General features: G+C 43.1%; 1 protein-coding gene across 1 annotated transcript in view; it reads right to left on the bottom strand.

The window, feature by feature from the left end:
- The window catches only part of KAT6A (lysine acetyltransferase 6A), a 30,165-nt gene extending 17,456 nt beyond the window's left edge, over positions 1 to 12,709 (bottom strand). The window contains exons 1-3 of the mRNA XM_048927958.1: positions 12,599 to 12,709; positions 10,925 to 10,974; positions 10,043 to 10,813 (exon numbers count right to left, since the gene is read on the bottom strand). Coding sequence (XP_048783915.1) covers positions 10,043 to 10,645 — 603 coding nt within the window. The 5' untranslated portion in view covers positions 10,646 to 10,813; positions 10,925 to 10,974; positions 12,599 to 12,709. The remainder of the gene's footprint in view (positions 1 to 10,042; positions 10,814 to 10,924; positions 10,975 to 12,598) is intronic.
- Positions 12,710 to 14,361: the final 1,652 nt, after the last annotated feature.

Here is a 14,361-nt window from a genome sequence, read left to right as displayed (position 1 = left end):
TCCAACACCACCTATACCAACACCAACACCAAATCCAACACCACCTATACCAGTACCAGCACCAGCACCAAATCCAGCACCACCTATACCAACACAACACCAAATCCAACGCCACCTATACCAACACAACACCAAATCCAACACCACCTATACCAACACAACACCAAATCCAGCACCACCTGTACCAGCACCAACACCAAATCCAGCACCACCTATACCAGCACCAAATCCAACACCACCTATACCAACACCACCTATACCAACACCACCTATACCAACACCACCACCAAATCCAGCACCACCTATACAAACCTCATATGGCTAGAGCAGAGTTTAACAACAGCCAGAAGAAAACCTAATTTGACTATTTACAAATAAAGGTCGTTCAAATGATCAAGCAGCAAACCTTCATGATACTTCCAGATTGCCACTCAACACTGCATCATGCAGACTGCTAGAACACGTGCACTGGCTGTAATACAAAATACCTTGCTCCTGGATTAAAAAAACAGCCCTACTGTGGTCTGCAGACTTGCATGTAAGTTATTAAGAATTGCCTGTACTACCAGTTCACATCTGAATTGTTTCAGTTTAGATAATGTTTTCAAATGATTGTATGTGCTTTCCAGCTGGGTGAGTGAGGTTGTGAGGAAATGCTGACATGACCTTAATAGCTGCATATTCCTTACAAAAAATATGTATGGAGAGAGAGACACATGAATAATCCTACCTGTTATGGCTTTCCCCATATCTTATTTTTCTATAATTTATTAACTGGCAAAACTTTGGGGTGGATTTCATTAGCTGTTCCACAAGTTGAGTTTTTCCCTTTGAATAAAAGCAGTTTTCTGCAGACTGGAAGAGGATAAAGAACAAAGTATTTCACAGAAAAAAAAAATAATTCCTCAAACACAGCTGGCCTCATTTAACAACTGCTGTGTTAATAGTTTGTGAAAGCAACCTTCTAGCAAAGCTGCAACATTCACACAATTTTGGGGGAAAGAAGTCAAATATTTCACGTATCCTCTGCAGGAGGTTTGAGAATAATTTATTTAGTCAAAGAGAATTTTATAGGGCATCTGCAAGGACAACAAGCCGAAAATAATCTTTTTCAACTCTTCTAGCTGCTATCCCACAGTCCTTCAAATCTGCATGCCCACACATAATCACTGTCCAGTCTTTGATCCAATTCTTCCAAGCCCAACCTTCACAATTTTGATGTTTTCCTGCTTTTACCACCTAAGACAAACTGCAAACACATTTAACAAGAGTTACAAAGCAAAGAGTTCAAGTTTGGGGGGGAATTAGGTACTATTAGAACTCAAAACGTTTTAGAATAATTAATTTAATTGAAATGATGGTCAATAGACACAAGACTGCTACTCCTCTAAAGCTCAGTGAAGGGCGTTATGTTAAAGCTGGGAGAGACCTCACTGCTGCTCTGTTTGTTCAGCAAAGAACATCCTGGCAAGTGAAAAATGCAAGCACACAATAAGAATGAAAATAAGACTGGAAGCAGCCAGCTCAGTTTCATACAGCAAATTTTTGGCAGACTTTCAACTCCTTCTGCTGTTTTTCTCACAAGAGCATCCATCTGCATGATGTCACCAGACTCAGTGAGGGAGGAAGCCAGAATAAATGAGACTGACAGCATCTTACAGGCTGCCAGCCTCTAAGCACATGTTGTTACTATACAAAGGATGTCTACAAACCAAACATGCTCTACACAAACCATACCCTCTCCCTTTAGGAGACTTCAAAAAAGTACCTAAGGGGGAGAAGAAACAAATAAATCCAAAAAAAATCAGTTTTGGCCAATCCGTCTGCTTTTGTCTTCTTAAATCAGGAAAAATGAGTTAGGAAGCTACTCAAAATGGACAGATAAGCCTTCATAGCAAGCTGCAGCCCATGTTGTCAGTGGTAATTGTCAATAACCTGAATACACTCCCTTCTGCAAACATTTCAGTACCACCAGAGACTCACTAAATATCAGCACTGCGTTTGCTCCATCATCACACATCTGCTTGTAGTTGTGTCTGTTGTTGGCATCACTTCAGTGCAAAGTCAAAGCTAGAGTAAAAGAAACACACACACACACACACACACACACACACACCCCTCACCTCCCTTCTTTATTTTTGTTTTAAACAGCAAAAACATCCTGAATGTTAGTTTGTCAGTTCTGCAGTGAAACAACCCACCACCATCAGTACTGACAGAACCACTGTCACTACAGCATAATAGAATCCTAACTAGAAGTTACTATCTAGCAGCACTGACAGATGGCTTCTTAGAATTCATGCTAGGCAATGGGGTTTTGTTAGTCTCTGTCCTGGTTTTGGTTGGCATAAATTTTCTTCCCAGTAACTGGTGTGGTGCTGCTTTGGGCTGGGTTTCAGGTTACCAAAGCTCTTTCACAGATAATGCTTTGATGTTACTGTACATAGTGGAAAAAACAAACCCCAAACAATATTTCCCAAATTATGTTATTAAAGTAATTTTTGTGCTGAAGAAAACAAATCTAAGTAAACCGTAAGAACCTTTTGTGTGTCTATTACAACAACACACGTGTGTTTGCCTGTGGAGACATTCTGTCTCTAACTCACTTAGCTGAGTCTTGCTTAGGGAAGTGTATTTAAATGGAAGAATAGACAGCCTAAAACGAGATAACATCAAAATAAGCATAGGAGAGAAAAAATAAAGACAAGAAAAGTATGAAATGCATCTCTCTTAATAAGAGAAACAAAAGAGGGTCATTAGAAGAATTGAGAACATTCAAATCAAATCTTTTCTTGCACTGTTACAGAAAGAACATCTGAAATGCTGGTGCAAGAGTAACGTGGAGGTTAGTAGTTTGGACAGTGCAGTATATACAGATGAATTCTATGCGGTGATTATGGCATCCATAAATCTATGGGAACAAAATCATTGAGGATTTGAGGCTGGCACTCAAACTAAAGTAAGTGCCTTGCTGCGATAAGAACTTCACAAAATGTTAGCTTGAAATATTTAGACACGACATCATTAAATAAAATTCCCAGAACCAACAATAAATCTCCTCTCACAGGATTAAATCGATTTGCGATTCGTTTGCCAGAATCACATCACAAGACTTCCTGCCTGCAGGGTCACTGGGCAGGGGGGAAGAGAACAACCTATGGAGAGAGCTCCAAATTTCCCCATTGCAGCCCAAAGGCACTCACTGCAGCTGACCATCCGACTCAGGAGCCTGGCAGCTCGAGTTACTGCATTTCTCTTTACTCAAAGCTTTATCATAGAAGCTCCCTTATATCCTTTGTCCCTAACTTTTAACTTGCATTCCATGATCTTTTGTTTTTCCACAGAAAATAAGGAATTTCGGTAATCACAGAATCACAGAATTGTAGGGGTTGGAAGGGACCTCCAGAGATCATGGAGTCCAACCCCCCTGCCAAAGCAGGTTCCCTACAGCAGGTCGCACAGGTCGACATCCAGGCAGGTCTTGAACATCTCCAGAGAAGGAGACTCCACCACCTCCCTGCAGCCTGTTCCAGTGCTCCGTCACCTCACTGTAAAGAAGTTCTTGCGCATGTTTGTGTGGAACTTCCTGTGCTGCAGTTTCCGGCCGTTTCCCCTTGTCCTGTCTCCACTCACCACTGAAAACAGTCCGGCCTCACCATTCTGCCCCCCACACCTTAGATATTTATAGACCTGGATCAGGTCCCCTCTCAGTCTCCTTTTCTCAAGGCTGAACAGACCCAGTTCACTCAGCCTTTCCTCACAGCAGAGATGCTCCAGGCCCTTCACCATCTTTGTGGCCCTCCGCTGGACTCTTCCCAAGAGATCCCTGTCTTTTTTGTACTGGGGAGCCCAGCACTGGATGCAGTGCTCCAGATGAGGCCTTACCAGGGCAGAGTAGAGGGGGAGGATCACCTCCTTTGACCTGCTGCCCACGCTCTTTTTAATGCACCCCAGTAAGCCATTGGCCCTCTTGGCCACAAGGGCACACTGCTGGCTCATGGCCGACCTGTCATCCACCAGGACACCCAGGTCCCTTTCCGCAGAGCTCCCCTCCAGCAGCTCATCCCTAATCATCGTAATGATTTTGATTTCTAACAAGTAACTATTTTAGGGAAGAGACCTCTGTGAATACCTAATTTCTGTGCGTCCAATAAATAATTACATCTTTAGATACTACACCCTGCTTTCCTTCAACATCAGCTGCATCCCTGAAGGCAGGAAAAGCAGTTCAATTAGAGAAGTAATACAAGCAGATAGGAACATCTGACACAGTGCAGTAGCCTACATAAATGTGCTTGCAGGAAAAGTATGAAACAGAGCTGTGAATGAGAACTCAGTGCACATTAAAAACACCTGACAGAGGGCTGCTATCTGTAGTTCACTCAGGATAACCACACAAGTGAAACTACAGGACTGAATTCTACCCTTTCCTTTTGAAGCTGTAGGGCCTCGAACACCAGACGGACAAACCGACAAAACAAAATAAAGCCCAACACTCTGCATGTAATTATTCAACACCAAAATCCACTGCTCAATGTTTTACCATATTCATCACAGTAAGATTTAAGAAACTCCAGGCTCTTGACCCACAGAATTCAGCATTTTCAGGTATTTAGCTGAGTAGCAAGAGAAATAATTTGTTCCAACCCATTTTTTAACACAGGCAGCTGATGTAGGCATTGACAATAATTAGTAAGTTTGGGTGATTCATAGATCTTCATAGAATCATACCTGGAAAAAGCAGTACTTTAAACCTGTAATTCATCATTCATACAAGTCCACAGAGTACTTAATTTGCCTTCAACACCAAACAAGCAAATAGATTATCAATGGGATTTGGGGTGCTACGCACAAAGACTGGTTTTGGACACCCTTCTCTGTCCTTTCTTTTTAATCTCACTAAAAATCCAGTGCAGCACAAGAGCAGCAAGAATGGAAAGGCTGTCAGACTCTTGAATAATGAAAAAAAGCTACAATTTCTCATTCAGTGCACAATGCAGTTTTACTTGCTGCAAGAAAAGGCATTCTACAGTCAGGGAAATTGTTGAGTCTAGAGAAGTTAAGGCAGATAACACCCAACAAATAAAGGAAAGCAAATAAACAAAAAATCTAAACAGGTAGAATGAAGACTGACACGACTCAGAAAGTTTAGCTTGCAACTCTCAAAGGAGCAGGCAGGAATAAAAGATACTTACCCACCTGCTCCACGGAGGACAGAGTTCAAAGGACTCAGCAGTCTGTCACACATAGGATTTATTTAGCAGATTTTCTGCTGATTGCATGTTTGTACTTACTGTAAGAACATGGAAACCATCTTTTGGTGAAACTGACGTTACTTCATTTCATCTTTATACTTTTTTTAACTGTTTTATTCTACCATCGCTTTGACATAAGATAAAATTGCTGGGAAACTAGGCAAAGGGCAGAATGACAGCAGATTATTTTCTTTCTGCCTGTTGTTTCCTCCCTTCTTACATAACGCAGCTGACTCTGGAGTCAAGCTGTCATTCATTTAGCAATGTTCTCCATCATCCATCCACCCTGCCTGTCCACGCTTTATGACTCTGCAGTATAAGATTCCTTTAATAGCCAAACTTCAGCGATGCATCTTTCCATTTCTGTTAACAATCACCACGACAAAAAGAACTACATTCAGCTGACACACTGGCCTAATCTCATCCTTTTTAGACAGATACTCTGTATTAACCCTCTTCTGAAGGTGTGTGCCATTACAAACACCTTCTCCTCAGTAGTACCCCTCAGTAGTATCACTCCATCACAACATCTCATGTCTTCCCACAGTCACAAGCCTTTGCTTAAGTCACCAATTCTCCAAATTCTTGTATCACCATGCATCATTTCATCCTAAAGGCTTTATTTCAGAGCATCCACTTACAGTTGTTAATGACAGTAACTTTTCTGACACGCTTACATCTGCTTTATTATTATGAGCTACTTCACCTGTTCACTAATCAAGCAAATCAATTTCAAGGTAATTTTTTCAGCACTTGAGTTTCCAGAGTTACAGAGTACAGATGGAGACCATCTGTTATCAACCACAATTATTCAGACAGAACTACAACCTCTCTTCCAAGGAGCCAGCTGGAAGGGAGAGAATCCTAATCCTCCTCCAGCTGGTAACCAAAGCTTGAAGAGCACCTGTGGAGAACAGGGGTGAGCTCTCAAAATGGAATGACAATGCTCCAGTTGCAGATCCTTTTTGTACTCCACCCAGAACAGACCAATGCAGAAATAAGTTCCTTACCAGTACTGGGAAAGCTCTTTGCTTTAAGATATGGAATTAACAGGTATTTACTTAAGGCAGACACAACCTAAGTGCAACAATTGTGTGCTTAATTCCTCCAAAACAACCACGGTGCCCTTTAAGCAGAGAAACTTTTTTAAAAGATACAAGATGTTTGGCTTCACTAGGTAAACACCACGATGCAACAGAGGGATTTAGACCTATTATTTGCTATAGGGAAAGCCTACAGGATGCTGCATTTATAGCAACTCCTATCTGTACCAATAGGTACACACAGCTGAGAAACAGACATGCCATAAGAACGTATGAAATACCAGCACAAGGAACCCACTGGAATTATTTCTCCTATTCCAGCTACAGGGATACTCCTCACTTTTTTGTTTTCCAGGGAAGGCTTTTTGAATGTCTTGTTTTGCTCTTGGCTGCACTGCAGGACAATATTTAGGTATTTACATCTACTACATCCCTATCTGGTTTAAAATGACACAAAAAGCAGTTTCACAGCGCAACTGGAAACTGCACTGTAACTTTGGGATTGTGTTCTTTAGAATGTAGCTTGTATTGTTCTCTCCCTACGGATGTGACAAGAAAAGCCACTGATGGATAACTCTCAGTATAGAATGTTCTTTGCTCCATGCTTATCATCTCTTTGACTAATCCAGTATGAAAGGCCTGCCATCTACACTTCCTCACATATTCTGGAGGTGGTGTCTGCCTGATAGTCAGGCAAGCAGCAGCAATTCAGCAGTCTTCTCTTTCCTTTACACCTAGATATTGCAACGATTTGCCATTCCCTTTCCTATCTTCTTATTTTCCTTTATGGGGGGAAGCACTGTGGATCTTCCCAGTCTATTACTCACCACACTATCAATGCCAAACTCAGTTACAGTCAGAGAAATACTATGATACTATGAAGTGTAATTCCCATTCTACCTCCTAAAATACTGGACACTGAAAGAAAAAAATGTTACTTCCTTAAAGTGAAGTTCACTCAAAGACAATTATTATATTCTTTTAATCAGCCACTGTCACTAACAGATAAGCCAGTTTCTGCACTGAACTCTACTCATCAGCAGGCTCTGTTCTATTTCCTTGTTTTCATCCAAGTTGTGTCTTCAGGCTAGAGATATCAAAGCATCACTGCTACCTGATGAACCATGATAACTTGCTAGTAATTTCTGCCCTGAATTCTGTGATGTATTTGCATAAGTTGAGGAAGAGAGATGGTGGAAAAAAATAGTAAATAATATTTACGAAACAAACTTCTATGGCACCAATTTTATATTAATTTTATTTGAAAAGTTTAAATGTCAACTTTCACACAGGCAAATACACATAACTGAATATTCACTTTCAGGCATCTAAACAAAGTGACACTGTGGTCAAACACAGACAGGTAAGCACTTGCAGCTGAGTAGAAAACATATTTCTAAACGAAACAAAGAATTATGACACCTTAAGAATCCTAAGTTTGGACATGAATACATAAGGAGCTCTCAAGAGGATGTTAAAGGCTGAAGAGTCACAAGATAGAAGAAGAGTGAACATGAAAAATGTCACTAGGATTTATCAGTTCTGGGAGACCAAGGGTTTGTTTGTCTTATTGCCAAAACCATTTCAAGAACCAAACTAAAGAAACGTGGCAGTGAGATTTCTGAAAAAGCTGTGCTGAATGATTCCCCTGAAGAAAACAAACAAAACCTCACCACTCTCAAGCACTCAGCAAGAAAACTACTACACCTCAGCATGCATTTGCACACACCTAACTGGTGGAGATGCAGCAAGACAGTAGAAGGGAGGAAGATTATCACAACATCTGCAGAAAGAAAAAAAATGTGTTCAAAATCCTGTAGAACAGGAATGATCTTTTGGCTTCCACTGACATGTCAGTTAATGCTGACAGAATTTGCACAGATGTTTTCATGTAATATCTTCAAAATTACTCAAGAAACTAGCATGAAACTCAGCATGAGTTACACTGCACGGAGATGGCACAGGAAGAGTAGAAATGTGGAATCTTAATATAAAAGATCAAAAAATAAGTCAGAATTTAGCAAGGAAACCCTCTGCAATATTTCTACTGTAGCTAATGTTCAAAAGCTTACAGTAAGACCTTCTAAACCCAATAACCATCCATGTTGTGTTCAAGCTCCTCAGACTTGAGCGGGTAGAGAAGAAATAAGTAGAATATATGACAGCCTGAACACAAACCTCAAAAGAAATTCAGTATTTATGGTAGCCCATACTATCAATGACCAATCTGATGTATTCTGTTCTGTGACAAAAACAGGGAACACTTCATCTGAAAGAATCTCAGACTGGTGCTGGGTTTTGACAGATGACTGATTAGGCTGTGAAACGCACATAGCTAACAGTAACATGCACGGCAGGTATGTCCCACTCTCAGTCCAGCTCCCACATGTACCAGGTTTGTTTATCATCAGTTTTCTTTACTGATTTCATTACAGAGTTGGAGAAGTACGTAGGACACAAATCTGGACGGAGAACTTGAAAAAGCTACTGGGAGTTTCATCATATTATTACATTCCACCAGCCTACAACTCAACTCCATCAAGGTCTTCGTCCACACCAGAACTCCCACAATTAAAATTTCAGAGAATCTTTACTGGTATTAAAGCAGCTGCGCAGATTTCTTAGGAGGAAGATTCCTACAGTAGTTTTAAGTCTTCAAATCCTAAGAGATCATAAACACTCCCTGTCCCTGCAGAGTGGAAACTGTGAGCAGAATACTCAAAAACCTCCTCACTGGTCAACAACAACAACAACAAAAAAAATCCATCAAAAATATATATATATTGTGGATAGAAAAAATAATTTTCAAGTTGTAAAACTCCTGGAGATGAGTAATATATAGATATGATTAGTGGCAAATGGATGGTGAATAAACAAAGACTTCAGTCTTACTCTGCTTCCACAGCAGCATAAAAATGATAGGAAAGACACTGCCTGGGTATCAGTTTCAATCTAACCACTCGATCTTGAGGTTTGACTCCTCAGTCAAAGACCTCAGGCACACAAAAGGATGGAAGAAAGGGGAAAAAGGAAACATGAAAATAGGAGAAAACAACAGAAAAGTGCTTTGGTTTATATAATGAGCTACATTCAAGGATGGGTAGAAGGCACACAAAAGAGTAGTAGCTCATGATTGCTCATTACAGCACTTCCTTTGCTCTCCACATCCTCTGATTTCACTCCTCCTTTCAACTGCTATCACCTACGTACCTTCTCTTCATATTTAACAACAAAGCTATACGAGGACAGAAGCTGAATTCTTCACTGTGAATGCTTAAAGCCTCTATGACAATATTTGGCTCACCAGTACTTTGCAGTGTTATCTGTATTCAGATAAGCTTTTAATCTGGCAGTCAAATTAAAACACAAAAATTAGATCATCTTGAGTTTGCTTTATCAATCTACCCTATCTTAAAGCAACTTAAAATGAGGAGGCTCACTTGCCTAAGTTTTGCTACTGTAACCACGTGGTAAGCCTGTCATGTTTCCATACAGCAGAATTGAGCACATAAGAGGTAATTTCCCCACAGTACTTTGTTTGCAGATTCCAGGTCCAATGCACAGATCATCATCTCTATTCAAGTTTCTCTGGTCACGCTCAGAAATACGAACAGAGGATCCTTAAAGTATATTTGCCATTTCTATTTTACCAGATGCAAGTTAAACAAATTGACCTCAAACTGTGACTGCGTAATGAAACGTTTCACCAAGGACACAAAAATACCTACGTAAATTGGGTCTTACCTTATCCTTTTCATGGGGAAGGAGACACACCGGAGGCAGACAGGAAAGAGACTCAAAACTCTCCTTCCCATCAGCATTAGTGGTTGCTTTAGTGTTGAGCTGGTACAGAGGTCCGTCTTTAAGGAGCCTGCCATGGCCAACTGCACGTTTGACAGCTAATCGTAGTTGCTGGTGAAAAACGGAGGCAGCACTACCTCCAAATAATGCAGACACATCTTTCTGACCTTTCAGAAAACGCTCGATGTTCTTCAAGGATGAGCCACCAGACTCACCCAAGCCCTCAATTGCCCGTTTGATGAGTTTATTCCAGTCCACATTTGGCTTACCATCCAACTTCCCATGGTTCCGAGGCTTTGGAAGTGCTATTCTCCCAGGATTATCAGGATCTTTATAGGAGTTGAGACCCTTGTTGGAGACTTTTAAAATAGTTCCATCTTTAACGCTCAACTCTAACTGTTCCAGCACAGTTTTGCGATCCAAGCCATGTGATGAAGACACTGCATTGCATATCCTCTCTTCTGAAGGACGCTGTTTTTGCTTCTTTACCTTTTTGATTGCCTCCAGAATCCACTCCGTATACAGGGGGTTGGCGAGTTTTACCATGGTGAAGACTTCTGTATATCCATAGAGTCGTTATCCTTTATCCTGATGCTGAACAAGTTTCACACACTGGGAAAACAGATTCTCGGATGATGGGAAACAGCTAACCATAGCATACACGTTTTCTGTCCTGAATTACTTCTCCTTTCTCAAACATTAAGTGTCGTCTCACTGGGGAGAAGAAAGCAAAACAATTAGAAATTTCCTAATTCTTTCCAATACATCCAGTAACAGCTTCACAAAGGTTTTCCACAAAGATATAAAGATTTCAATGCAGCTCACCTCAGCTTTTGGTCTGCACGCTCACAATTAGAAGCACTGTAACATTACACCTGGAAGAGAAAGAGATATTTGCAATTAACAATTACAAAAAAAAATAACAGCCAACATTAATTCATTGCACACACAGGGCAAAGCTTTAATCAGTTACTCCAGTTGTTACACAGAAGTAACAATTAAGGTTCTATCTTCATTGTTAATGAACGGTGGTTTAATATTGCAAAAATTAATTCTATACAACCTTGAGGTTGGAAAAAAATAAAGTGTGCTCCTGTTGTTCTGATCTACAAAGTTAACATGAATTCTACACCAACTTTTATATCAATGCTGAGCACAACCTACACGAACATTAAAAACATTTGTATGTCAAGGATCTACAAACAAAAAAAACACAACCAAACAATAACAACCCAAGCCAGCAGTCCTCTTCATTTCTGCACACAGAAGACACTCTGGAATTTGAATAGAAAACAGTAGGAATAATCAAGAATCTTGAGCAAACAGCGAGGAACTCTCAGATCTCTTCCAGGAGCATAAATCATAGACCTGACTCCCTCCCGCTAAGAAAAGCCAAGACAGTTGTTGCATCAGGTAAAAAAAAAAGTAAAGAAACACAGCTTGAGATTGTCATTAAATGTGCCACTGTAGAAAAGACTACAAGTGTATAATCCTCCATAGATGAAGCACACTTGAGGACAAAGTAACAAGCGATCATATACAAATGAAAAAGGAATGCTTATGTCACTATTAATTAAAGATGCAGATGTGAAGGTAGGAGGTTCTATTTTACAGCCTTCAGTTCTCTTCAACGAAGACTTTTCCTTAGCATGGTAACAGTGCGTGTGTAAAAGCACACCAACTCTGAAGAATTCATGATCTATTTATTAAAAGGAATAACATTTTTCTGCAAGGTAGGCTTCATCCATAAGCCAGGTGTTCTCTCTGTTCTCTTCCAATTTGATTTCTAGTAAGTATTCAAGAAGTTATCAACGCACCGAACGTATTTACATACAGACATCAAACCGCACGGCTCCAGCACTAGAAGGACTCACAACCACCGCGCAGAACAGCTCCGTGCTCGGAGTTCTCTTTCTTTTCACCAGCAATCACGAAAGGCACAGCTCCGGGCCGTTACATAACCGGCTCAGGACCTTCCCGACTCCGTTCGCTCAGTACGGCCCTGCACCTGCTACGGCTCCAGCCCATCCCTCTCCCGGCCGGGCCGCACGCACGGCGCCCCGCCTCAACCCAGACAGTCGCACCGGGGAATCCGGAGCCGCGTGCCCGCTGCAGCCAGGCGCCGCTCCGCTCCGCTCCCCACCCCCCGCCGCCGGGCAGCGCACCCAGCGCCCGCACCGCTCCGGCCGGGCCCGCGCGGAGCCTCATCCGCGCTCCTTCGCGCCACAGCTAGAGCGCGGCCCGACCGCGAGCCCGCGGCCCGACCGCGAGCCTCGCCTCATCCGCGGCCTCCCGAGGAAAGCGGCCGGCTGGGCTCGGGGCGGCGAGCGGCCCGGTCCGGGCCTGGCGCACAGCGGCGGCGGGGCCGGAACAGGCCGCGAGCCCGGGGAGCCCGGCGGGCCTTCCCCTTCCTCGGGCCGCGAGGCCCGCAGGCCGCCCGTCCCCGCGTTACCCGGCACCGGGCGATAGAGACGGGGCGATCCCGCCGACGCTACTCACCGAACGCCGCGAGAGACGGGAACCGAGAAGCAAAGGCCGAACGGCGGCGAAGCCCGAAACTGACACGGCGGCCATCTTGGGTCCGGAGCTCCGCGACGGGGGGAGGGGGCGCGGCAGCGGAACAGCCCGCGGCGGGCGGGGGCGCCGCCCGGGAACAGCGCGGCGGGCGGCAGCGTCGGCCTCGGCCCGGGGCGGCCCTGAGGAGCGGCGCGGGATGGGCTGCGGGCGAGCGGCGCTCGGGCGGCGGAGCTGCGGAGCGGGCGGCCGTCGGCGCGGCTGGGCTCCCGCCCGCCCGGAGTTCGGCGGGAACGGCACGGACGGACCGCCGTGCTGTGAAAAGGTGTTGCAGCCCCTAAGGTAGGACGGCTGTCTGCCCCGTAGGCTGAGTTCAGGGATGGGTAACGGTACCGCCGCGCCTGCCCCTCGTTTAGTCAGGCAGTTTCAGTGACTTTCTGACGTCTTCGATTTCTGCTATTAGGTTTTTTCGGTACAAAAGAAAATGTTGCGAGTAGGGTATGAGTGTAATTTCCAGAGAATAACGTGAGTGTGGCAGAGCTTGCCCATCACGGGAAGGGTTCTGTGATGAAGTAGCTCTGCAAACCAGCTGCGTTCCACACAGGTGCACCTCTGGACTCCGTTCTGTCTTCAAATTTACAGGAGGATTTTTTTCTGGCAACCTTTCAGAATTACTTCTTGTTCAGTAATTTAGGAACAAAACCCAGCTTGCTTTCGTCTGCTCTGTTTCATTCTCACGGCACCGGCTAACAGCTGAATCATCAGAATTCTTATATTTGGCAAACTACAGAAGAAAGGGATTGGTTTACGAAGGTAAAGCTGTTGCCAAACTGTGCACTTTTTTTCAGCATTGATTTTTGCCCCTGAGGACTCAGCTCCCCTTAACTGAGTTGCTTTCAGGCTGTTAGGAACTGAACCAGCAACGTGGAATTCTGTTCTTGCTGTACCTTCTGCCGTGTTCTCCTTTATGTTTCGGTTTATATAAACTCCTGAGCCGTTGTGGAGAAAAGCATTTGCTGACTTTGAAAGCAAAACACAACCCTTCTGCTCCTGATCCTTCCGTTTGGAAGCAGATAGGTCACGTTCCTGCAGCAGCAAGCAGCAGTGCAATGTTAAATTCTCCTCAGCAAGGTATGGGAAAATTCTTAGAGAAGTTTAAGGTTCAGATTAGCATCCCAGGTACACAACAACTCCTCAAAGGCCAGTGATTTTTGGCAAACTGTCTCTCACGATTAGTTCTTCATAAGCCTATAAGATTGTGAGCAGAAATACATTCCCCTTCTTCCCTCAGCAGCCTTCACCTTGGTTGTGCAGAAAGAATTTATTATGCTGTGATGTCTTTTGCATTGGCTGTAATGTTCTTGATGATTAAAGAAACCAAAATTACTGTAAGAAAAATAAATAACAACATGAACTGATTGAACTATCAACAGTTTTGATGAGAAGCACAAGCAACCAGAGATCGAGGTTTTCTACCAATGTATGTATGATACAGGGAAAACGGATTGGTGTTTTATGAGACAAGTGAACACTCATATTGATAAGAAGTGTCTCCTGACTGTAGAGTTTAATTTCTAGGTTAGAAACAGAATGGTTTGAGTTTCTCAGAGAAGCTGGCAAGTGCATAAAGGCTTTCTGTTGTTCAACTTAACCTTGTGCTGCTGCTTTCTATCTATGATGCCTGTATGATTTCTGATAGCACAGCAAGAGCCTCTTAGCAATGATATTAAAACCATGCACAATTGTTT

This window comes from Lagopus muta, chromosome 27 (assembly GCF_023343835.1).
Source record: "Lagopus muta isolate bLagMut1 chromosome 27, bLagMut1 primary, whole genome shotgun sequence".
In the NCBI taxonomy this organism is placed as follows: Eukaryota; Metazoa; Chordata; class Aves; order Galliformes; family Phasianidae; genus Lagopus; species Lagopus muta.
The sequence above is the reverse complement of the archived record's forward strand: the minus strand, read 5'-3'. Positions and strand labels throughout refer to the sequence as shown.